The 26028-nt window shown below is 48.9% G+C and overlaps 1 protein-coding gene across 6 annotated transcripts in view; it reads left to right on the forward strand.

Moving 5' to 3' along the window:
* Positions 1-26028, forward strand: part of ADAMTS17 (ADAM metallopeptidase with thrombospondin type 1 motif 17) — a 317548-nt gene that overhangs the window by 117684 nt on the left and 173836 nt on the right. For all 6 annotated transcript variants that reach the window (XM_057494727.1, XM_036878662.2, XM_036878663.2 and 3 more), the window contains exon 8: positions 10041-10146. In XM_057494727.1, coding sequence (XP_057350710.1) covers positions 10041-10146 — 106 coding nt within the window. The remainder of the gene's footprint in view (positions 1-10040; positions 10147-26028) is intronic.

Raw genomic sequence — 26028 nt, forward strand, 5'->3', positions numbered from 1 at the left:
TGAGTTAAGGTGAAAATAACAATAGCATTCATGTTTCCCACTTGCAAAGTTTGGCCCTTGTGTACCTGGGACGTGGCTGCTGCTGGCTCTGCTTTTATTGAGATTCGCTAAGTAGAACCAGCAACTCTCCCTACTCCCTGTTTGACAGACATTTTGGGGCCTACTGTGCACCTGGGGAGGCTCACAGGTTCCCACAGCCCCAGGAGGCTGGCTGCTCAGCTCTCCACCTTCCCAGTCTCTCAGGAGGCCATCACCTTTCCTTGGCATTCTTTGGAATTCTCGGGATTTGAAGAGAAGGTTTTAGCCTCCCATTCTTCAGACCTAGCAATGTGTTGCTTTTACTAGTGTCTTTTGAGACTAGCTTTGTGTTCAAAGTCTGTGTTTAAGAGACTTTCTAGAACATTTTGTAGGGACTTGGAATTTCGAAGGAGTCCACTGCACTGGAGAGGCTGATGCTGAATATGTGGGTCTACGTGTGACGGAGCATCAACGTCCCACTCCTTTCCATTGTCTCAGTCTCCCCAGACAGGGGTCCCAGCTCCAACTCGCATGGCACCCCATTGCCAAGTGACCGAGAGTGTCACCTCTGTGTCTCCAGATGCAGCTGGTAGAGGTGTTTTATGCTTTTAGATTTAGAGCCATTGCTACTCCTGTTCAGAACTCATGTTCCACCCTGGGACATTTTTACCAATGTTTTTGAAGCGATTTCAATCAGGTGCCCATACAGCTTTCCAGATCAGATCCTCATTATTAAACTGTGTTCTGAACAGCCTGGTCCCATGGCATGTTGGGCGGGTGGGTGGCTGCGGCACGTCTGTTGGTGGGCTTCTGTGGCCCCTCTCCTTGTCGGTTACCCACATGAGCAAGGGGACACAGGGCACTTCCATGTGTGCCCAGGTTACACTCTGGGCATATCAGCCAGGTCAGGCTGTCATAATAAAGTACACCATCCTTAAACAACAGACCCTTAGTTTCTCAGTTCTGGAGGCTGGAAGTCAGAGATCAAGGTGCCGTGAGGGTGTGTTTCTGGCGAGGCCACTCTCCCTGACTTGTAGATGGCCATCTCCGCACTGTGTGTGCACACGTGTTCTCTGTGCATCTCTTCCTCTTCTTATAAGGACACCAGTCATTGGACGCAAGCCTCACCCTTACATCCTCATTTAAACTTAATCACTTCTTTACGACCTATCTCCAAATACAGTCACGCTGGGGTTAGAGCTTCAACATGTGAACTGTGGGAGACGGTTCAGTCCACAGTCCTGGGCTTGATTAAGATGCATGTGGTCACACTTACCAACCAACAACTGTTTTGCCTTCTTCCTGGCTGGGACCATCACCATGATTTAGCAGTGTTCCTTCGTGGGCCTGCCTGCAGCTACTCCAATAAGTTTAATTCAAACAGAATTATTGAGAGAGGTTGTGACTCACAGCACACACTTGGGCTGGGAAAAGACTGAGTTGGGAACATGTTCTGTTTCCAGGTTGCGCTCCGTCTCCATGGGGAGCCCTTGAATTCAGTCTCAGATCCCTTGGGGACGTCTGTCTCATTCTCCACATGAAGGAGATATTTTTAGACAAAACATCCCACATCCTCCCAGACTTAACCCCACTTAAAACTCCAACTTTCCCTGGGGAGAGGGAGCGCATTCTAACCCACCAGCAAAGGGAAAGCATTTACAGTGAGAGAAGGTGGGGGATTCAAAGCTGTTGAAACAGGACACCAGCAAAGCTCCTTTTAAATTATTGACAAAAATAGATGCTAAGTGGTACAGTTGATGGGAAAATGTGAATGCATAAAAGTGTTCAAAGCGGAGTCCACTGCTATGGAAATGTAGGCATCAGTCTCTTGTTGCGAGCTCAAGGGGGTCCCGTCCGGTGTTGTCCCATCCGGTTGATAGAGGTGTTTTATGATATTAGATTTAGAGCCATTGATACTCCTTTGATTCCCAGAGTTCCACCCTGGGACTTTTTTACCAATGTTTTTGTAGCGATTTCAATCAGGTGCCCATACAGCTTTCCAGATCAGATCCTCGTTATTAAACTGTGCTCTGAACAGCCTGGTCCCATGGCATGTTGGGCGGGTGGGTGGCTGCGGCACGTCTACTCAGGTGTGCGTGCACCTGCTCACACATTCACAGGACAGGCTGCAGTGCTGCAGACGGGCAGACTTTGGGCAAGCTGGTTAGGTGGTGCCCTTCTAATGGCACACGTTAGGAGGTGGATCTGTGTCCCACTCTGGTGCTCGGAGGGCACATGCGGGGGGCCAGAGGTCCTTTGAAAGGAAACTCAAGGGCTCTTGTTGCCACTGTACTCTCACGTGCTGCCGGCAAATGCTCCCACACCAGGAGCTCACTGTGGTCCAGGCGCCTGGAAATGTTTGCTGTGGCTGAGGGTGTGGCCTGAGAGTAGGCCCTCTGCTCTGCCGGGCAGTCCAGGTTAGGGGCAGCAGGGCCCTTGGTGAAAGCTCCGTCCTTGGTCTCCATTATCCGTTCTCCTGCCATCTCGACTTATCACGGGGCAGTTGTTGGTCAGAGACCCCGGACCCACCTTTGGGCCCCTGAGCTTGATTCAGAACATTTCTGCTCACTGTCCCACCTGCTTCCCCTTTTGCCGGGATGGTGTTCCCAAGACTGTTTTCCTAGGCCTGCAGTGCCTTTGTTCAGCTTAGGATCCCAAGCCTGGTATGACCCCGCCACGTACAGGCAGTCAGTGAACACATGGTGAAATATTTGTCAGAGCAAGAGATCTTCAAGGATCTCTGGACAGGCTTCCCTCCCCTGATGTCCTGAGGCCACCTGCTGCGGGATGCCCTTTCTGGTCGGTATCCAGGCCTGTTCCAGAAGCCTCTGTGGGGTCCTCCAAGGACAGACACCTTGATCATATGAGGCACCTAAAGTCTGCTGCCTGGAGATGCTTTCGAACAGCTTGGGCCCCCAGATGCAAGTGCCATCCTGCCTGGAGGGTGTGAAATCTCTACAACATCTCTGTGCACGTGGCTCCTGCCAGTGTGGTCTGTTGAATATCAACAGTTATTCATTGCTCCTTCCTCCTCCTCTCCTACCATGTTTTGGTTTCCACAGAATGCAGCAAATTGTTGAGATAAACTTGTTTGCTTCCAACTTGTAAATCCCATGGGGAATTGGTTCCCCCATTTACATTTCACTTATACAACCCATCATGATAGTATCTTGGAGGAGCCCCAGCTCCAGCCCTGGGACCCTTAGGTCCTTTGTTAGGGACTTGCTGTGCGATTCTGTCTCCAGGGGTGGCATCTCTTCCCAAAGCCGCAGATGCTGGATGTGCCTGGAAAACCCAGCGCAAGGACATGTGTGTTCTCAGCAGACAGCACAGCCCAGCACACATGGTTTTTCTGGACTCTGACCATAATCAAGAACCCTCTGTCCCAAAACAACAGCTCTCTGATAGGTGGACTGACCAACGGAGTTAGCTTAGGACTCAGAGGCTGCTGGGGAGGCTCCCAGTGAGCAAAAAGCCGTAATGCAGGGGGAAGGCTGGGAAGCCCACTTGGCCTGTGTCAGCACATTCACCGCCTGGCCTGTGACTCCCTGCCGCCCCACCTCACTCCCAGCTCCCACCAAGCCATTCTCTTGTTTTGGGTGGTGGGGGGGTGTCTTTCCATTGGTGAACACACTGGTGTGGGCTTCTTTCTTTTCTCGTGCCTTTGGTGTTATATCTGAGAAGAGTTTGCCCACTCCAAGATCAGAACGACTTACTTCCATGTTTTTACTTCTAAGAGGTTCATCGTTTTAACTCTTATATTTAGGTCTGTGATCCTAATTTGTTTAATTTTTGTGTACGACATGAAAAAGGGTGTCTGATGCCCTACTTTTGCATGTGGGTATCCAGCTGTCCTGGCACCATTTGTTGAAAAAACTCTCTCTTTTTTTTTTAACCCCACTGGATGGTCTTGGCATCTTTGCTGGAAATCAAATGTGGTTTACTTTGGGACTGTCGGTTCTGGCCCATTGATCTAAATGCCTGTCTTTATGCAAGTACCACACTGCTTCGGTTACTCTAATTTTGTATTAAGTTTCAAGACGGGGAATGTGAGCCCTTCAGTGATCAGATTTGGAAGCTGTTACCTTCACTTTGGGCATTTACTACTTCATTCACCCTTGAGGAACGTTGTTGAAGTTTTCAGCTGGTCAGTGTTCTGCTCAGCAAACAGGTGTTAGGCACAGGCATTTGGAGTTGCAGAGGCCACTTCTGCCCCACTCATGTTTAAGGAGGGGACCAGTACCTGCTCTGAGCCACCCACAACCCTCTTCCAAGGTGTAAGAGTAAAGACCTTGGCAAACTCATCTTCCTTCCACCATGACTGACCCCAAGGGATCCAGAGGGAGAGAAGCAGGGAACCTGCAGATTCCTGGAGGTGGAATTGTTATGAAAAGGCTAGGTCTGGGAGGGGGCCGTTCAGCTGTGCTCCTGGGAGATGGGGCAGAAAGCCACAAATAGGACCAGGTCTTCCGTGCCAAGCAGGGGGACCATGCCACTCAGGCCACCTTTGTTGCCAGCCTTCCAGAGCCTTACCCTTAGTGTTCTTCCCCAATTTCTTAGACCCTGGCCCTGTCCTTCAGCATATATGGGGCAGTGTCCACTCCGTGCAGAACCTTCAGGGTGTAGTGGCCTACAGTGGAGGTGATGGTCCCCTGGACTGCTGAGCTCAGAGGGAACGCAGAAGCAGAAGTGCCCAGGAGGACAGACCTGAGTCAGTTAAATGACTGAGGTGGTACAGGTAGGAAAAACAATGTGGCAGTGGCATAAAATCCGAATTTCCTTATTGCAGCTGGTAAGGGCTTCATGGTGCCTGATGAAGGGCCTGATTTTTTCTTTTTAGAATCCAGTCTGTTTTCATTATTCACAGACTCTGGATTATGAATTCACCTACTTGTTAAAACTTATTTGTAACTCCAAAATCAGTACTCACAGGGTTTTGTGGTCCATTGTGGACATGAACAGAGAGGCAAATTATTAGAATTGCTGCACAGGCACATTGCCAGATGAAAAGCTGCACAAGGCAACACTTTGCCTTCTTGTTTCAGCCCAAGGGTCCTTTTTCGTGGTCTCTCTGGTGCCACAGTTTTCACATTTTTGTGCTTTTTTTTGGTGATTTTGCTGCTTTGAATGGCCTCCAAGAACAGTGCTGCAGTGCTTCCAGCATCTCACAGCACAAAAAGGCTGCAATGTGCCTTACAAAGAAAATACAAGATAAGCTTCACTTGGGCTCAAGTTATAGGACAGTTGGTTGTGATTCCAGAGTGAACCAATCAACAACATCTATCAAATAAGATATCTTTAAATATAAACACACATAAAACAGGATTATATATAAACTGATTGATGAAAATGTCATGACCAGAGGCTTTCAGGAACCTAACCCTTTATTTCCAGTAGGAGCAGTGGTTCTGTGTTTGAGAATTTAGTGCTCAGAGTGGCTTTTTAGACTCTAGCTGCCATGAATAAGGAGAATTGACCTTATTTTTCATTGGTCACATGCTGGACTCTAATAAGACATTTACTCTTATATGCTATTCACACATTTGAATCATGCCTACAACTTCTTAGTGAAGTTTGCAAGAGCATAAGAACATGTCAGTAAGCCCAAATGTGTGCCTGCATCTCAATCACTGTGACTGACAAGTGAATAGACATCAGTCGCTGTCTCGCAATTGGCAGTGTGGTGTTGGGGTGATAACTGCAATGGTGTCACCACCTTGAGCGGTTAGTGGGAGAAATTTGACCATTTCTCTAAGAGGTAGAGCCCAAGACCATCCGAGTAATGGGCAACAAGGCCAACAGCTGCAAACTGTTTACATGTGGCAATTTGCTGGATAAACCAGAGTTTATACTCTTACGTGTTGTTTGCTTCTTAAATCTAGAAAGGATCATATGGTCAACTCTGAGTTTAAGAATTATGTGCTTACACCATGCAGTTTTCTACTTAAAAAGAAAATAATTAAACCTCCTTACCCAATTTCCCTTCCCAAATTGTGTTCTTATGAAGAAAAAGAAACTAAAAAAAAAAAAAGAAGTGAGAGTGTCCCCACTGATTTGGCATGGCTGGGAAGATGGGCTGCAAAGCTCTGGTAGATGTGATCTGCTTTTCTGGAGAATTAGATGTATTTCTCCAGACACCAGGAAAACCCTATACAGCCTTTCATTTCTATCCTCAGCATTTCCAATTTTTAAAAGTGTACTTTGCTTCTCTAATCTGTTCCAGGGGAGTAGTAGGGATGGAGTGAGTCGCCATCAGGATACAAGTCCACACTGAATTGTGTATTTACTATGAACTTCCTTCCTATCTTCTGCCTGAAAAGCTGTACACTCAATCAAAATTCAGAGGGTCTTTTTTAATTGGGGGAGAGGGGTTTCCCATGCCTGCTTCTGCCCTGTGTCACCTTGGATAAATGAAATGTAAACAATAACTGATTTTCCTAGCAAGTACATGTTCATTGTACTAGGTTTAAGCCCCAAAAAAAGGAAAAACTAAGAAAATTAAAAAGATCTATAATGACTTAACCACATTGTGGAGGCAACTACTGTTAATATTGATGTGTTATACCCCTCGAGTCCTTTTATTGTTATGATTAAAAGCATTTGGACTTAAACACATGAAACCTTTATTCTGGCCCACCCACATCTCTGCAGAACCATGCATTTAAGATTTTTGGAAATCTTATAAATTCTCAAAGATTATTCATTGCTCTTGGTTACCAAAGCTTTGGTGAAGGAGGCCTAGGGCTTGCCTGGAGGATCCTGGGTGTTGGAGAAAGAGAGCCCCACATTTGTTTCCAAGACTGGACCTTAATCAACCAGAAGAGTGAGCCTCCATTTGCCTGTGTGTAAAATGGGGCCAGTAATAACTGCCAAATAAGGGAGTTATTACCACACAAGCATGCAGAGCAGTGCTCGCCTAAGGTGAGGGTCCTAATCAGTGCCAGTTGCCTTTCTGCTTCCCTTTTGTTCAAGGAACTCTGCAAACATGTGGAATTGATGTTTTTGAAATTTCAAAATTAAGTTCTATGATTTCTTTTGTGGAGAACTTTAAATCACAGACAGCTCAGACCATTGAAAACAGTACTCTAGAGGCTAAGAAATCCTTGCTGTCTGAGTAGGGAATTCCAGCTGTGCAGTAAAGACCCTCTGGTTCTACAGCTTCAGCTTAGCAGAACTGTGTTTACAGACTCCATTTTTTAATAAAATAAATCAGTGTAGAGAAAACGTCTTTCCTCATTACTGGACAGATGCTGATGTGGGGATTGGGTGGGTTTCCTGGGGTGTGCCTTTGTAGCCTGAGTTGATGGGGGCATTTCTGGGTCTCCAGCACACCCTTCTCTCTGGACTGCTGTTTCTTTCCAGGAAACAGAATCAAATAGTGGTGGGCTTTGTTTTCTCCCAAAGCTCGTGGCTTAATTGCCATTTATTCCCTGCAGCTCTTTTACAACAACCTAGGATTTTCTCCAGACTTTGTTTTGTGAGTTCTAAGCATTGCCACATCATTGCTCACAATATTCGGGGGCCATTTTCTTTTATGCATTTTGCCTTGCACGCTTTTATGACCAGGCTGTTCACAATTGGAAGAAATCGTTAAAAGCACTAGACCTTAATCCACCTTTGTATGAGAGTGTTTCTTGTAAATAAACTAATCCTTTGTTTTCTAGTCAAAAAAAAGAAAAAAGTCATCCGCGCCTTGGAAAAATTAAAATGCAATTATTGGGAGGCTCTATTTGCTTAGCTGTTCTAGCATTGCACGTTACCTAATTAAGAGTGGAAATCAGGGCTGCGGGCTCTGGGTGCTGAGTGTGGCTGAGGCCAGGGGACATGTTTGTGTGGCATTTAAAGTCTGCTGGTTCAGCAAATGCTCTCGGGACAGCAAGCTCAGCCCAGCTGGCCTTAGTGTCTCCCTTTCCCTTCCACCAGATGACATCTCGGGGCATGCACGTCTGATTGTTTCATTGACCCGGGAGGCCATGGCCTGGCTGGGAGGGCACTGCTGGGTGTGCGCCAGAGTGTGTGTGTGTGTGTGTGTGTGCGCCACCCGTTCACACCATCAGGGCTGTGTAGAAGCAGTCCACCTACTCACTGCTGGACTTCTTGCAGCAACCCACAAGCATTTTTAAACAAAACCAGAACGGTGACCTTGAAGGCACGAGAAGCCAATCATGTCCTTCCTGTGTCGTTTTTTCCCTTCCGATGGTCTGTGTTTCTGGATTATGATGTCCACATGTAAAGAAAATCATCTTGAAACCAAATAACATTTTTTTTTCTTTCTTTTTTTTTTTTTTTTTAATTCCTCAGACTTGGCCAAGCACATTGCATGTTTCCAAATAAAAATAGACATGTGCTGTGGTGCCGGCTCAGTGTGCCCAACGTGAGCTGAGCCCTGGAGTCACATCCCCCCACAGACAAGAGCCGGGGGGCATGTGGCTGTGCCTCTGGTGGGTGGGCAGTGGGGGGATCAGGAAGCAAGGGGGAGTGCCCTGTGTGTGGCCGAGGTCCAGCCCAGATGGAATGTCAACAGAGGACTGGTTTAGCTCTTCAGGAGCCTGGAGGGAGGTGCATTTTTAATGAATTAATTCCCCAGTCCATTCTCCTCCGCCCTCTGCCAGCATCTTTCCTCCCTGCCTCCTGTGCCTGCAAGGCCACTGTCAGCTGCTGAGATGCCCTGTGCATGTTAGTGAAAGGGGCCCTTTGAATGGGGCAGTATGCTGTGTGGCTGTTGACAGTGTCCATGGGTAGAGAACAGGTGCCCCTTGAATAGGAGGCACAGGGCTGGCAGGCACAAGAGCATTAGGCTGGGAGAACACCATCCACCTCTGAGCAGCACACACCTGGCCACACGGCCAGTGGAGCCACTCTTCCCCCCTGCCCATTGGTGGCCTCTCAGTGAAGGGAGCGCTGACCCTCCTTGGGCATGTAACCCACCGGGCACCCTGTGTCACCACGCATTCATTTCATGGGGCGCACTGAGGAGTCTGACATCCTGACAGCAGTAGTGCAGACGTTTCTGTGAGTACCATCCAAGCCCTGGGGGCCCATGGACTCCCCCTTTGTTGAGGTGAGCCCTGGGGGTACCTAGGCTGGGAGGAATGTCTGTCCAGGGTACCAAGATGGCAGAAGCTTAGAGGAAACAGGAGCTGCCATGGCAGTGTCAGCCTGGAGATGCGGCCAGTGCACTGGCCTCCTGCCCAGATTCCTCAGACCTGCCCCGTCCGTCCAAGGCCCTGCATTGTTCACACGCACGGCTGTACCGGAATAACCTTCCTCTCCTGGAAAGCGCCAGAGGCTGGCAGCCTTCCGACCGCTTCCTCACTCTGTTGCCCTGCATCTGCATGCGTATGGGTTGCCCTGCTTATGTTTTCCTGTCTTGGTGAAGTGTGTGCAGGAATGAGCCAGTGGGTCTGTGGGGCTTATCCTTGTCTACAGGGTCCAGGCCCTCAGGGCAGGGGCTGGGCCAGGTGCAGGGGGGCCCTGGGTGCAGAGGGTAAGGAGGCACTCCCCTCCTCTCAGCACCTGCAAGTGCAGGGCGGGCTCTGGAGAAGGAGACCTTCCCTAAACTTTGCACACTGGGCACCTTGCCTTGCTGGCTTCATCTGGTCCCAGCGCTGGACACTAAAGTTGCACAGGTCTGGCTTAGCATCCTGGCGCCGGATACCAATCCACATGACCTCTGGGAAGCTAGTTACCTTTCGTCTCTGAACCTGTTTGCGTCTCTTACCACCATTCTGGATAATGAGGACTAAATTAGATAATGTGTGTAAACTGCTTAGCACATTGCCTGACATATATTAAATGCCTGGTAGATGTTCGTGGTGGTGTTATTGTGTGAATACCTAAGCATCATACACGTGCCATTCCCTGAATGCGGTCTGGAGTGACACGTCCAGCCTCGGGGTCATCACCATCTGTCCCAGTTTGCCCTTATTTCGGTTGTGCGTGATGTTGACTACGTGGACTTGTCTGATGAGGTCAGGGCCTCCCATGTTCTGAAGAGGATGTGTTTTGTGTCTCTGCTGCAGGAATTGCTTACTTAGGAGGTGTGTGCAGTGCTAAGAGGAAATGTGTGCTTGCCGAAGACAATGGTCTCAATTTGGCCTTTACCATCGCTCATGAGCTGGGCCACAAGTAAGTATCAGACTCTGCATTGTTCTGTTTCTTTAAATTCCTTTCTGAATATATATTTTTTTCACTTGAATTCTGCAAGTCCTGAAACAGTGTTGTTCTGTGCCTTGACTTCTTCCATAATATGGACCTAGGCCAGCAAGCCTGGTCCCAGCCCTTCAGGGAACCTGAGAGATTATAGAGCAGCCTGGCTCTGAGAGTTGGATTATTAATTTGGTGTTCATGTGTATTCTTACGGCACATGCTGTAAAGGGAACAGGTTTTTCTCAGAGTGTCATCTTTGGTTGTATTTTGTGTCTTGGATCAGCATGACCTTTGATTTACTCTAAGTATATCATTCAAATGATGGGATTTATCTTCACAGTGTTGACTTTCTATTTTCTTTTCAGCCAGTTTCAAACAAAGTCTACCATTCTGGAAGCAGATTGTCAGTGTCTCAGTTGTAAAGAATTATCAGCTACTGCCTTTGCACATGGAAATGTTTCTGTTGAGGGGGAAATAACCAGAACCTCAGGACCTAATGATGTTGTTGTACAGAGAATCTGAGGCAGCCTCCCGGTTTTTCAGACGAGGAAACAGTAGGTCAGAGGGGCTGAGCGACTGGCCCAAGGTTGACATCACCTGCAGGAAGTCTCAGGTGGCAGAAGGCCAAACTGTGGCCTGGGGGTTTAGTCTTTCTTCTGGAGTATGTCTGTTTTATGTTTCTCTGAAGGAAAACTTGTGATATGACTGCTTAAGAACTTAAAAAATAAATAAATTGAGGCGGACAGAACATACAAACCAGTGGGAAAATCTGTATTGGCTTGGAGAGAACAAAATTGAATGGAAAGCTAGTTCTTAGGAAAATATATATACTGTAAAGGTTTTCTAATAACCAACATAATAAGATGCCCGGGACCCTAAATGTGACTCCAGCTTCTGCAAGAGTAAAGTCAATGTATAAGGAATGGTTTTCCTTTAGTATTAGCCATATCTGGGGCTTTATTTTTTTGCCTTGTTTTATTTATCTGCTCCCTTCTGAATTTTTTTCACTCCTGTAGGTGGGCTTGGTAGTTAACTTTTCTGCACCTGTTCGATATCACGATGTGAGTATAGGGAGGAAAAATAATCTTATGAATATTTCCTAGGATTAAGGAGGAAATAACATGAGAAGCAAGATGAACACTTGTTTCCAAGTATGCAGTTATGTGAACGATATTTTAAAATTTTGGTAATAACACTTGGTCCACATTATTTCACCTACACTACTAAAAAAGAGTTTTTAAATTATTTGTGACCAAATTTGCATTCATATCTCTGACTTGTTTTAAAGAAAAAAACTATACCCAAGAGTGATTGTAAATGAAAGGTATCAATGCATACGGCTTTGGTAAACATTTTCTCACCACCAAATGACCCACCCAACTCATCCTAGTGCCTCCTCAGGGTCAACTTCCTAATGGTTGTGAGAGAGCGGGGCTGTCAAAACATTTCTTGTCATATGGGTTGCTGTGGACCTTGGAATAGATGTATTTATATGAACTGCAATAGCCCATGGCAGCATTCAGTATCAGGCTACACACTGAAGTGCTGTTTGCTCGCCCATGTGAGCACACACATGCTGCACCAAGGCTTTTCTCCTTGGACCTTAACAACACAGAGGATGCTTTCTCCATGATGGCTGTGTGATTGTGTTGGATCAAACACTGGCGTCTTAACACAGAAGGGCTGCAGAGATGCATGGTTAGATTCAGTGTGCCTTAGTAGCCTTTAGCTACAGTCTGCGTAGACTTTCTTGGAGGACTCTTTATAGCTTGCTATTGAACTCTTTAATTGCCTACAAAAACAAACACCTTATTGTTAATCAAAGCCACTGAATCCTGCCAGCATTTGGCCCTGCCCCTTGTTGGGTGACGATCGTTTTCTCATGGGAGTCTGTTGCCTCTGATTATTTGCAAGCATTGGGAAGCAGACACCCCAAGGATGAAGCCGTATTCTCCCCATCTGTGTGCTCTCTGGTCACCTGGGCTCAGAGTACCAAGCGAGGCTGTATGGGGGCTTGAAAAGAGAGATTAACCTCCACTCTTAGTGAAGCCAGTGCTTCGCAGATAGGAAACCTGGGAATTGTTCTATACTTCAGAGGGGAACAGTTTAACTCCAAGTTTCTTAAGACAGGATGGGATGGTGTTCTCGGGGGACCTGAGCCACTGCTCTGTGCTCTCAAGCAAATTTCTTTGGTGACAGTTTTAGAAAATGAAGAAGAGTGCTCCTCTGTGTACCCCTAGAAAATCCCCAGGGGACTCACTCACTGGTCCCCAACCATTTCATACTGATAAAGTAAAACATCTTTTCTGAAGGCTAGGTGTGTAGTTTTGCATATGCGCATGAGTAGGTGTGGCCCTTCTGTTAGCACCCAATAGACCTCATATAAGAACAGTGTAAGCACTTACCCTTAGATCTGAATGTCAGAAGAAATAGTCTCTCTCCATAAGAGCTGCACATTGCATTTATCAAGTGATGAGAGCTGCATAGGTTAACATGATATTCTTTTTGCTTTGGCTGTTAGAAAACACACATTTCAGGCTCATTTGCAGCATTAACTCATCTGAGTCCTGGGATTGTATTTTTCTCTCTCTTTCCAGTGTCTCTTTGTTTGAATGGTTTTATTTTAGTATCATAGTTCAAAAATAATTTATTTGGTAATGCAAACTGACTCCAATTCAATTTGCAGTCAAATAGGTTCTAAATTATACATTAAATGAAAAACCCTTGTCATGGTAAGGTCAATAATGCTACTTTGGACAGGAATTAATCATTTAAAAATTAATATTATTAATAATTAACAATGTTTAAGTCAATCCAATCTCTCATTTATTGAGCACGTACTGTGTGCCAGTTATTGTGTTAGCTGCTATATATTCATTACGTTATCGAATCAGTCCTATGAGGTAGGTATTATTCAGCTTTTATTTTATAGATTAGGAAACTAGCATTACTTTTTATTTCTATTCTCTACCTGAAAGAATTTGGGATCACTTACATGATAGTATACCCATGCCACAGGGCCATTAAAATAAGAATCCAAATTACAAGAGAGGTAATAAAGAAGAGAGCTTGTTGTATATACCCAAACCCAAGGTACCCTGTTTTGCTGCCAGCCAAAGCAAGAAGGAAAATAAATGGCATGGTACAGCTGCTGCCAGCTGGCGGGAGGACGCTAGTGTGCCAGCAAGTGGCCTTCCCCAGGACACTCGAGTACCGTAGGTGACACGGACAGCTTTCTGATGATTACCGTGATAAAAAAAAACATAGGGAGGGAAAGACTCCAGCCCCAGCTTTTGATGGGGACTGAAGATTTGCAACTCCTGGCTGGGGGTGCAGGTGAGAACCTGGGAAGCGTTCTTCTGTGTTTCTGGCTGGAGGAGGAGTTGGCCCCTCGTGGCAGCTGTGCTGACAACAGCTTCGAGGTTTTCTAATGAATGTCCCTGACCTTCATTGCCTTCGTCCCTGTAGACTGCCTGGCAGAAGCTACGTGTCACCTGGGTTCACCCAGTGACTAGAAGTGCGGCGGGGGAGTTTGGGAAGGCAGCTGTCTCCCCGCCTTGTGTAGAAAGCTTGAGAAAGCCAGCTGACAGGGAGGCCCTTCAGCCAGGGCCTTTCTGCAGCTCCATCCTGCGGGGAGGGGTAGCCCCCAGCATGAGAAGACAGCTTTTGCATGAGGCTGTAGTTGTGATTATTACTGGTTATGACTGAGTCCATGAAGTGGGGGGCTGTTCCCCGGCCCAGCTGGGCCAGCACTGCCTAGGGTTTTTTTCCCTCAAGAAACCAGGGCAGGATGCCCTGTGGTGGACCTCCGTGTCCAAGATATTTATCAGTGTTTGGTTTTCAGGAGAAACAGGGGCAGCTAGAAGCCAGCGTTTGTTCCTCTCAGACAGGCTCACGCTGTGGAGGCTTCACCCCAAGTGCTCACAGGAAAGACCCCCACTTGACAAGGATCAGAAGCTCAGGTCTGCACTGACCGTCAGTGAAAAAGATCCTACGCAAAATCAAGCAGTACCCTCACTGATCAAGGAGGGAGCTGGTAGTGACTTTAGGATCCTTTTAAACCAACCGGGCATATTTACATGTATTGCAATTTTAGAATATATTGTTTGCTGTGATTTAGACATTTTAGGTAAAAGTGGGAGACTTCCTCGTTCTGTGATGGCTGGTTAGAATGACTTTTGATTTGGGGGAAGTAGGCCTAATATGGTATTGTTAGGCTCCGGGGCAGGTGGGGGCGGGGGGGTTGGGCACTTGATCGGTGAGAGCCCTCCCTGGTGCACTTGGAGGCCAGGAGGGCACAGGACTGAGTCTCGGCTAAATGTTTGGGGCCCAAGAAGACCCAAGCACCATGCACACAGCTTGCTTCTATAGGTAGGACACAGCTCCTGGGATCACTAAACCCAGCACCTCGTAGTGTGCATGTGGCCACCCACTCAGAAGAAACAGAGGATGTGTCTTTATATATAGAGACAAAGCTTTCCCTTGCAGAAAACAAATCGGCTTCCATTGGATTTAGGAGGCTGTTAGATAAGCCGCAGCCAGACCCATGGCCTGCCATGAGAGGCATTGCAAATCACGTGACCTCCCGAACCCGAGGAATCCTGTGACAGGCCGTCCAGACAGGCCTGAAAGCCACACCATCTATGGACTCCCCACACCTGTTCGTCCTGGGGCTTTTCCTGGCTGCCCTATGCCCTGTCTCACATCTTTCCATTCAGGAATCTACCTCTTATCTGGTTAGCTGGCTGAGGCTGTGGACTCTGAAAAATGCTCTCTTTGGGGACGTTTGGGAGCCTGGCTAGTGACACCCACAGTGCTGCCCCAGAGGAACACCTGCAGCATTTAGAACTGCCAGGGCTGAGAGCCTCACCTGAGTCGCTTAGAGCACAGCCTCTGGGGAGAGCGTAGAAAGGCTCCCTGGAGATTCCATGCCGTCAGGGCAGAGAACCACTGCACACGGACTGCTGGAGGTTTCATCCTGCTCACTGGCTTCCTCTGCCTTCTTGCTTCCCGCCCTTGCCCCCACCCCCCACATCCCGTGCCTCTGGGCCACCCTCAGGGCTGAGCCACCGCGGCACTGGATAAGCCTGCCCTCCTGGCTCTCGCTCGCCCCCCTCTCAGTCACCCTGAATTTTGTGCCCTTTGCTGCTTCCCACGGGCACTCATGGCTAGTGAAGCAGGTGCAGAAAAGCCCAGCCATCCTGCAAGCTAGCACCATAGGCAGGCTTGGTTCTGTCACCTCTTGTCCAGCACCTCCCAGGAGACCTCAGTGAGTGCTCAGAACAAAGCATAAAGTGACCTTTGATGGGCAGACTGTGATGGGGAGAAGCCAGATGTGGAAGAGGAGGAGCAAAGGTTGAGGGACGGGTGGGGTCCATAGGAGTCTTGTGCCCCTTAGAGGACCAAGGTGTTGTGTACAGGAAAACTCAGACATGAAGACAGATGCTGGGCTGAATGTCCTGATAAGGAGCTATGCATGGTGACATACAGGATTTTTTAATTTTGTTTTTTATTGAGGTGTATGCAATAAAATGCACAGATCTTGGTGTACATCTCAATGAATTTTGACATGTAGACACCCCCAGAACCATCACCCAGGTCATATGTTTGTTGATAGAGCAGTCACGTGTGTCTGTAATCAGGCCCATCGTTATAAGTGGACTTGGTCGTGGCAATGCGTGGTGCACAGGTGGGTTTTCAGACCTGCATAAATGCCCATGGCCTCCCATTTTGGAACTGTGCCCCCTGTTTTGGAAGCACTGTCCTGGCTAGTGTGACTGGAAGGAGTGTCAAAGCTGAGCAGAGCAGGCACTGTATTCCCCTGCTCAGACCTAAGAGGACAGAGGGTAGTTAGGGTGCCAGCACATGTTCTAAAGGAGCCAGCGGAGCCCACGGCCCCAGGTGGGTCACACGTGAAGCATGGTATCCTCAGCTAGATCCAGGCACTCTGGATGTGTGCGGCGCGAACGGGATGCCGTGCAGATAAGAGTTCAGGGCGGTGGATGTCCCGTCGCTGTGAGTCTGGGGACATGCTTGCCCGGGGTACAGCATGGAGCGCAGACTGAACCTGGTCCCTGGGAATTGTAGCTTCTGCGCAAAGGGTGGATGAGTGTCTAGGGAGCGCTGGTGAGCCAGGGACAAGGGGAAGAGAAGCTGTTCTGGGGGAAGTGTTCTCGTAACTGGAGTCTACACAGTTCAGTCTGAAAAGACTTGTCTCAATCCCAGAACGGGAAGTAAGGAAAGCCCTTATCCAGATGTGTGAGGAGGGGAAATGTTTGTCTGTGGTCTGTATTAAGAGTGAGCTGCCTGGAGCTGTATGGGGCAGACACAGTGAACGCAGGCCAGGTGGGAGCCGGCAGGTAGCCTGCCGGCAGATGGCTTGGACACCATGCTCCTGCCCCGAGCCTCTGCCTGGGTGCTCAGCCTGGCAGGTACGGCACAGACGTCGGGTGGGCCAGCCTTACAAAGAAGGTGCAGCAGGGAGAGGATTTCTGGAAGTAGCCAAACTGTTGAGAAGCTCTGGGGCGGAGAGGGCGCAGGGAAGAGGAGATGTGCTTTTGCTCCCAGCTGGAATCAGTGCAGTCGTGTTCACCTGTGGGGGTCAGCCTTCCTCACCGAACGGAGCAGGGTGGGGGGCTTCCCCCAGGCGGCCTGCAAGAGGGTCCAGGCGCAGGAGTCTGGTTCTAGAGCAGAAAAGTCCCACACTCAGGTTTTGGATGGGTTCATCCCAGGCTCGCTGGGTCTTACCCTCTGTTCTCACTCAGCTCCCCTGGCCTCTCCCAGCCTCCCCTTCCAGACTAAAGGGTGACCGGTGGTGCCAGCACTGTTCTGGGCTCTCAGGTTTCACTCAGAGGTGCTTGGAAGCAATTCCTGAGTACGGTTTCCTCAGTGTTTGGCCCCTGGATCAAAGTCAGCGTGTGAGCATCCGCTGGGCATGGCTGTCTTATCCAAATTCCAGAGTTGTACAAAACATTCAGTCCTCGTTTCCTTTTATTTTATTAATATTTTTAAAATTTTCTGCTGAAAACGACAGGGTCTTTCACCCTGATTTATGAGCCACCCTACTCCTCATATCTTTGGCGAACTAGAATGACATGTGACTGTAGAGGAAGCCGTGCTAGAGGACCTGCAAGGCAGGCCTGCACAGCGTCTCTCGGCCCGCTCAGCACGCCCCGCCCCAGGCACAGCAACAAATTAGGGCAGAAGTTACTTTTGTCCCCCCCCCCCCCCCAGACAGACAGCTTTGAATGGGAGGTGCGGTGTTCAGAGCATCAAGGAGAGCTGTAGCGGCTGGCCCTCCTGCGATGGCCTTTCTGCCCGAAGCAGGGATTTCTTTAACAGGAGATTCCTTTAACTCCTGGCATTCACAGGAGATGCAGGGAAATTGCCGTGATCTCCTTTGGAGACTTACCCTGGATGTGGAGTCCAGTGTGAGGAGAGAACAGTTCTCCCAGTTGCCTGGAAAGCCTAGAGCCACTGTCCTTAAGAGGACTTTGACCACAGCCTTCCCAGATCGGCCCAGACCAGGCCTGGGAGGGGAACACAAACCATGAAAAGCTCTTGAGTGAGCAGGCAGATGTGGTCTCAGCCTGCATCCTGAGCAGCCAGTCCAAGCAGCTATTGGCCAGACCTTATCGCTGCGATGGAAAATCCAGCTGGATCTGGGGCGTCTGCTGCCTCCAGAGTTTCATTACTATTAGTGGGAAGCTTACAGAGTTGTGCGGCTGTGTGTCTCTAGCCCAGGAATTCTTTGCCTGTAAGTATCAGGTGGATTTCCTTACCTGAAACAGTACCGTTCAAGATAGTGTATGAGAAGACGGGTGGAAAGTTGCGCTTGGCTGAGGAACCAAATTCTGAAATCCCCTAAGAACTTCCTTACATTACAGACTATTCCAGGAATCAGATGAGATCCAGTTTTCTCGTTCGCCTGCTGGAGCTTCTCGCAGCTCCACCTAATGGCTTTTCTCATGGTTCTCAGACCTGGAAGGGACGTCCGAAGTCATCTTGGCCTCCTTTTGCAGGTGGCGAGTTACCTCCCTTCCCACGGCTTTGGGTGGCGGAGTGGAGACTCAGACCAGCCACAGGCCATGGCGTGGTGCCCCTTTCACAGGGCGCTGAGCTGGCGCTGAGGCTGAGCCCTCCGCACGTGGGCTCTTGGGAACTAGATCTACTTACCTTTACTTGGAAAGACACCGTTGCTTACATGGTTAGGGTTTGAAGGTGCAGGGGTTTATGATGCAAAATTCCCTGTTATGGACTGAATATTTATGTCCCCACAAAATTCATGTTGAAATTTAACTGCATTTTGATGGTATTGGAGGTGACTGGGGTCGTGAGGGTGGAGCCCTCATAAGTGGGATTAGTGCCCTTATAACAAGAGGCCAGAGATCTAGCTAGCTCTTTCTGCCGTGGAAGGATACAAAGAGAAAACAGCCATCTACAGCCCAGAAAGAGGCTCCCGCCAGAGCCTGACTGTGCTGGCAGCCTGATCGTGGACTTCCAGCTGTTAGAACTGTGAGAAATAAATTGATGTTGTTAATAAGCCATCCAGTTTATGGTATTTTGTTATAGCAGCCCAAGCTGGCTAAGACAGGCTCCCATTCTCCCAAGGTGTTTAGTTTCATACCTGAAATCCCTGCTCATCTACTGCCTACTGCTGATGGAAAATTCCAAGCCAAAGACCTTAGGAGAGCTTCAGAGTCTCTGAGACCCTGGGAATTTTGCCACCAGCCTGGTAGATGGCACATTCTAGAAAAGAGCCCTTGTCATCCTTGTCCACTTGAGGCACAGAGGGTAGGCTCTCAGCTTGCCTGGAGGTGAGTTTTGTCAGATGGTGGTGGCAGAAAGGACCAGGACAAGGCTCTAGGGGCCTAGCGGAGCTATGAAATCATGCACTTTGTTCCTGATGTTGGAGCAGAGCACAGCAGTTGCCAGGGGCTCCCGTGAGGATGTGGGAATGGTCTCTCTTGGAAAAAAACCATAAATAAGTAGATGGATATAGAATGAGGGAGGTTATAATTTTCTCAGTGCGTCACAGGAAACATTAGACCTCATCTTGTTGATCATAGCCACACTTCTGTGGTGCTGAATGGGGGTGGGTGTTAAGTAAGCCTGGCGATTCACTGATGCTCACTTAATGATTATTATCAGGAGCAAAGAGAGTTTGAAGAGGAGGTGGGTGGGTCACTTTTGAACTGAGCCAAGAAAAAATCTTAGGGCTGTCAAGGTCCCAGAGGCGCTAATGCTGTGGGGTGGGGTGGGCAGCCGCTGGGAGAGGCTGGACCCGGTGACATGGGCATGCGTTACTTGGGGGGCTGAACCCGCACCCATGCCATGGCCACAGCTCCCCCAGCTTAGGACTTTTTGAAGAGAAGGGGAGGTGGGGGCAAGTCAAATTTGATAACAGTGACCCCCAGACGGAGGCCATGGTGGGCCCTGTAGGACCCCTGCCCTGGGGCAGCTTCAGACACACTGAGGACCAAACAATGGGACCCCTGCCCATGACTGAGAGCGACTCACAGGTTGGTTTCCGGTCAGAGGAGCCTTCCTGCCAGGAGCACATGCTTCTTGGGTAAGTGAACCCGCAGTTGGCTGTGTCGCTGGGAGCACCAGGACTGATTCGGGGCCTGTTCGTGTCTTTGCTGCGTGTCCTGTGATCAGCCAGGGCTGGCAAGGGCTGCGTCCGGCAGCAGAAGGGAGCAGCTATGAAGGAAAAGGTGACCAGCTTGCTGCTGGCTGCCGGTTCCCCGCAGAGCCTGGCTTACTCCACAGAGCAAGCTCCCAGAAGCCCCTGTCCTGCCTCCTGCACCCCAGTATGAACTGTCCTTACCGGCTTGCCCTAAAACTATGCCCATTTCAGAATCTGGCAAAGGACGGTGAGGGAGCCTCACAGTGGGTGCTCTACCAGGGGCCATAAAACTGCACTGGGCACCTTGCTCTTCTGGGTGCGGTCCGAGGACCAGCAGCATCGTGCTGCCAGGGAGTCTGTTAGAAATGGGGGATCAGGCACTCCTCGGGATTCCTGTGTGCATGACAGCTTGAGGGGAGCAGTTAAAACACATCGGAGTGGCAACCCTTTCTGTGCATGTGTGTGTGTGTGTGTGATCTACATATACATCACTGGAGTTGAAGGGAACATTTCTAAGTCTTTTCCATGTGGCAGTTTTGGAATCTCCTCTGTGGCCCTTCGTCTTCACCTATGCTTTACTTACCACCTGTACAGTGCCCGCAGACTGATGGGCCTTCACCTGGCTGTCAGAGTGTGACGCTCAGGTCAGCTTCCTCTCTAGCTAAGAGACCAGCTCTCTTTGTAGACATGGTTGGTTCAGCCACCACCCAGCCTAGCTGTTCCAAGAGACCCCACTCTAGTCCAGAAGTTGAACTTGATGCATCAAAAAATCTGGCACATTTTTGGCCAGCTTCTGGAATGTCACACTCTTGGATAGCAACGAGCCTGTTGGGAACATGCTGGTCACCCAGAATCTGGTTTGCCCATGAAAAGGGGGTTTTCCATGTAAAAGACGGAAGGAAGTGGGAGGACTGAATCACTGAACAAAAGTGGCAGGTGCCCACCGAAGCCCCCAAGGCAGCCGTCTTTGACGTGTTCTTGGCCCAGGCTTTGAAATGCTGGCATTCCTGTCTTGCCTCTTTCCATCTCCCACTTGGGCTTTTTTTTATTTGAATGCAGAAGCGGATGTGTGAGTGACTGGTTTTCCTAAGGATAGCTTCTTTCCGTCCTCGCTGCCAGGGACCCGTGTGTGAAGAGCCCGTCCTGTGGCTGTCCACTTGTTGGATTCACGCAGTTGGCAAGTGAGCCTCTTGACTATCTTTTGGATCTGGTATAATAAAGGCATCCTTTTCCTTCTCCCCATTTGGCATAATATTACCCAAGGTCTAGGAGACCAGAGCAGCCCTGAAAGCCTATGTGGAAACAGCTGGAATCTGAGGATTTGCCTGAGCCCTAAAGTCCAGGACCCTGCCTGCTTGTTGCTGCAACATGAATCTTGTGTCCTTAGAAGCTGGCCTGCCTCTGGGGTTTGAGCCTGGAGACTGCCTGGCATTGGTCTCCAGCACTTCCTATTCTCTGGTCCTTTGTGGTACATTCAGCAACTCCTACAAAGTGATTATAAAGTTCATTTCCTCGTAGAGGATGGCTCAGGAAAGGAAAAGCCCCTGAAAGTGATCATGCTTCCCAACTTGTGGACTTGCCAAGGGTTATAAAGATCCCCCCTCCCACCCCCAGTCCACTTGCAGACAGAGAGCACATTGTATTTTGAAGAGCCAGACCTGGAGGGATGCTGCCTTTCGTAACCGAGTTGTCCTTATCAGTGGGAATACTCGTCATGATCTGATGGCCCGGCAAGCCCCCCTGGTTTTCATACCCTCCGACGTTGTACACTATACCTCGTACCATTAGGAACTGAAGGCCTGGGTAATGGAGAAGGTGAGAAGAGATAAACCAGGCATTTCTCATGATCCAGGCTCTCTTGAATCATGCTGGTCCAGATAGAGAGGACTTTTTTGCAAATGAGAGTTCCAGCTGCTTTGATAATTGCAAAGGAGCAATAAAGGAAAAGCAAGGGGTGCTGAAGACTGCAAATAGGCAAATGCCATCTTGCAAAAGGGAAAGGAGACAATCAGCATGCATTTTAGAATTACGATATTAGTATTGTTTGTAGGAAAGATTCCAGAATGGCTCATCAAATATAGTTTGTGTGCATTCAAAATTAAAAGAGGCAATCTTAGAAGTCAGCCAAGAATCTACTGATAACAAGTCATACTCAAAACAGATTGTAAAAGGCAGGGAATGTAGATTTCACCAGGATTTCTACAAAGCTCTTAACACTCCTAATGGGAAATATGGGGAACTGTGGGCTGAGTACCAGTGCAGTTAAGTGAACTTGTAACTGTTGGACAAACTTACTCAAGGGATGGTTATTAGCAGAGAGGTGTCTATCTGGGATAGTGGCTTCTGCCTGCCGTTGGGCTCCCTGATTTAACATTTCAGGCATGACCTGCATGTGGAGAGGGGTAGCAGGCTCATCAGACATTGAGGTGGTACAAAGATGGGAGGGAGAACAGTGTGCAAAAATTCAGACCACAAAGTTCTTGACAGCCTTGCAAAAGTGGCCAAATACAGTAATGCATTTCATTTGTACCCCAGTCCTCTAATACTATTACTATTTGCATTTTATAGAGAGAAAATGAAGCTTGGGGCCTTGCCACTGCTAAGTGGCAGAATCAGGCTTCAAGCCCTGTGTCAGTGTTGAAGTCTGTGCACTAACCATATGCCTTACTACTTTCCAGATGGTATTTAATTTAAGTCCCAGATGAACCAGATGTAATACACAGGACAGTGGAAACATGGCTTAATGACAGCATGTTTAGATAGAGTCCAGTCACTGCCAGCAAACATGTCTGTCTCTACTTCCTAGTTGCACTCCATTGACAGACATTACTAACTGATCCCAGGAACCATTACCACTGAGTCTCAGTGCATTATCCTTCCTGAGTCTGTAGACAGCCACTGCCAATAGATCACTGATTTCCTACATGTAAGGGGTTATGGTTCACAGCAGGCCCACAGACCAGGGCATTCCTAGGCCCCTAACGTAAGCCTCATTTCCAGAAATGAAGGAGGCAGTGGTAGCTCCCTTCTGCCCTTCTGCCCTTCTGCCCTTCTGAGTTTAAGTGATACTAGGGGTCTTGTATTCAGTATTGAGAGTTCTGTTTTAAGAAGGACTTCAGGAACTAGGACCTTGTCCATATACGAGGGAGGATGATGATGAGGGGAACAACTGGAACGAACTGCATGTCTTTATGTTGTGCAGGGGAACACGAGCACCTTAGGGGCTGCTAGGGTGCAAGGGATCTCTGCTCGGCCTCCAGTGGCAGAGCTGAGCCAGTGTGCTAAAGATACAGGGAAAGAGGTTTCAACTCAGTGCAAGGAAGAAAGTTCTTAAAATTAAGGCTCTCTGGAAACTCGAGGGTAGTATTGATTTCCTCATGCTGGGGTGTTTGCACAGAGCTGGCCCCTCCAGCCTGGGGGTTGAAATAGAGATACTTGGAGTAAGATGAGGGCTGGCTTGATCTCTGGTTTCACATCAGACCCTTCTGTTGTTGATTCTGTGACTCCTGGGCAACATGGGGGACCAAAGAGACCAGACCCCAAGGCAAAGCTTACAGCACATAGACACCCCCACTGAGCAGTGGCACATCTTACTCACTTATTTATACAAGCTTGTTTTCAGTATTTTACATCTGTTCATTCATTCGGTCCTCTGCCCCATCCCAGGCGGTAAGTGCTGTCATTCTCCCCATTCTACAGGCAAGGAAACTGAGGCACAGAGAGGTTAAGCAGCTACCCACTGCACAGCCTTGGAGCTTATCAGTGGTGGAATTGGGATTTGAACCAGTCGGACCTTGGAACCCACACTGCTAACTCTGGGTCCCTGACCCTCACCTGGGACTATAGCTGTCAGAGTGATTTCACATGCATTGTTTCACTTGAGAAAGTATCATAATAGAATGTCATGGTGCATTTGGAAATAGGACAGTATGCAGCAGGCTAGCTGTCATGGAGTGTGGACTAGTAAGTACGGAGCAGAATGCAGGCCATGTCACTAATCCCCAGAGAGGAGGCTGGTGGGCTTGGCCCAGGAAGATGGGCATGGGCACCAAGCAGGGTGCCTGCATTTGAGGAACAGGTGTCAGCATGAGTCAAGCCGAGAGAGGAAGTCAGGGCAGACAAGGAGGGGGCGAGGGGAGCCAGGGACCCCGCAGGGAGGGCCGCCTCACACCTGCTGGAGGCAGGCCCTAGGGCCCGGGGAAGGGCCTCAGCAGGAAGTGGCTTAGGGAGCTTAGGGGACAAGGGGCTTGGGGAGGTTTGTCAGAAGCATAATGGACCGAGAGAAGGTGACAGGCCAGAGGCAGGAGCTCTGCAAGAGAGCATGAATCCTGGCATCTGCGTAGCCAGCGACTATCCGGGGCCACAGGGCAGAGGCAGGGCCCACGCTGTCCCCTAGGGCACAGGCCTCAGACGTCCTGCCCAAATGTGTAGCCCAAGCCTGCAGCCTTAGTTCAGACCCTCAAGGAGTAAATCCTGAAGGCAGCTTTGCTGCAGGGGAAGCAGGTGACTTCACCTCCAAGTGCCCCACTTCCCCATCTGTATGATGGGCATGCTGGTTTTCCTCCTCCACGGCACGGTTAGCAGGGCTAAAGGGGGCCATGCTGACTTCCGGCACTAGGATGAGGTGGTGTAGACTCACTTTTTCATGCTGCTTTCCTTTAAATACAACCAAACACTTTGGGATGATTCAAAAGACACTAAAAGGACTGTGAAAGCTGGGAGGAACAGGGCACATCGGGGACCTCAGCACTTGAGGAGCCACACCATGGCAAGGTCCTGGTTTTCCTTTTACCTACCACATATCCCGACTGGGCGCCTGGAGTCCTGCAGCCCAGAACCATCAACAGACGTGAACGCAAAACCTGGAACAGCCTGCTCTCTGGCCCTTGGACTGGGGAAGGCAAAGCCCAACCGAGCCCTCAAGGGGAGCCCCCACACCCTGTACGCAGGACGGGGTGGGCTGGCTGATCCCTCTAAAGATGCAGCACTGAGCCCTAGGTCACCCTCACTCCTGCCCCATGACCGGGCATGGGTGGGCAGCCGGACCTGCCGGGCACAGCATCATCAAAACCCTGCATCCCCACCCCCATCCAACCCCCCTTCATTGGCATTAAAAACTCAGGCCCAGCAACTTCTCCCTCCCACTCCCCCAAAAGGTGGCCTGGGGGCACCAGGCAAACCAAGGCAGTGCCTTCCTTCCCTGTGGATGTCACCAGCAGGGACAGACAAGAACCTCAGCTGCACCCAGGAGACAAGGCAGTCCAGCCTCACACTGCAGGGCTCTGAACACTGAATTGTCATCGGCCTTAACGCCCACACAAGTAGCCAGGACCTACACAGGAAACCTAGGCAGGGTGGCGCCCTGCTAAAATAGAAGATTTAAATAGGACCCAGACACACCTAACATCAGAGCCCAAATGTTTGGAATGCAGTTGAAAGTCACCCATCATATTAGGAACCGGAAAAACACAAATTGAAATGGGAAAAGTCGATCAGCTGACACCAGTGACAGATGTTAGAATTATTAAAAAGACAATTTTAAAGCCTAAAAATGTTTCAACAATTAATTACAAATTAATATAAAAAATACTGTGCAACCGTGTCAAGCAACAGGACCTGACATTTATAGAACAGTCCATCCAAACAATAGCAGAATACATGTTCTTTTCAAGTGCCTATGGGGCATTCACCAAGGAAAAGTAGTGACACTGAGTGCTGGGGAAAGAGAGAAACTGGGTCACTCATACATTGCTGGTGGAAACGTCAAGTGGCATGGCTACTCTGGAAAACAGTTGGGCAGTTCCTTTTAAAACTAAAACTTACTGTAAGACCCACCGTTTGCACTCTTGGGCATTCATCCCACAGAAATAAAAACTTAACTCTTACCCAGAACCTGGTACACAAATGTTTATAGCAGCTCTTAGTCATAATAGCTAAAAACTTGAAACTACCCAGAGGTCCTTCAGTAGGTAAAGGATTAAATAAATGTGGTACATCCGTGTCACGGAATACTACTTAGCAGTGAAAAATGAGTGGATTATGGATATACACAGCAATGTGGATGAACTTCAGGGAAATTATACTGCATGAATAAAGTCAGAGCCAAGAGGATGAATACTGTATGATTCCATTTATATAACATTCATGAAACGGCATAATTATAGAAATGAGGAACAGATCAGTGGTTGTTAGGGTTTAAGGGATGAGGGAAAGTGTGAATGTGGACATAAAGG

This window comes from Manis pentadactyla, chromosome 18, assembly GCF_030020395.1.
Source record: "Manis pentadactyla isolate mManPen7 chromosome 18, mManPen7.hap1, whole genome shotgun sequence".
NCBI classification, from domain to species: domain Eukaryota; kingdom Metazoa; phylum Chordata; class Mammalia; order Pholidota; family Manidae; genus Manis; species Manis pentadactyla.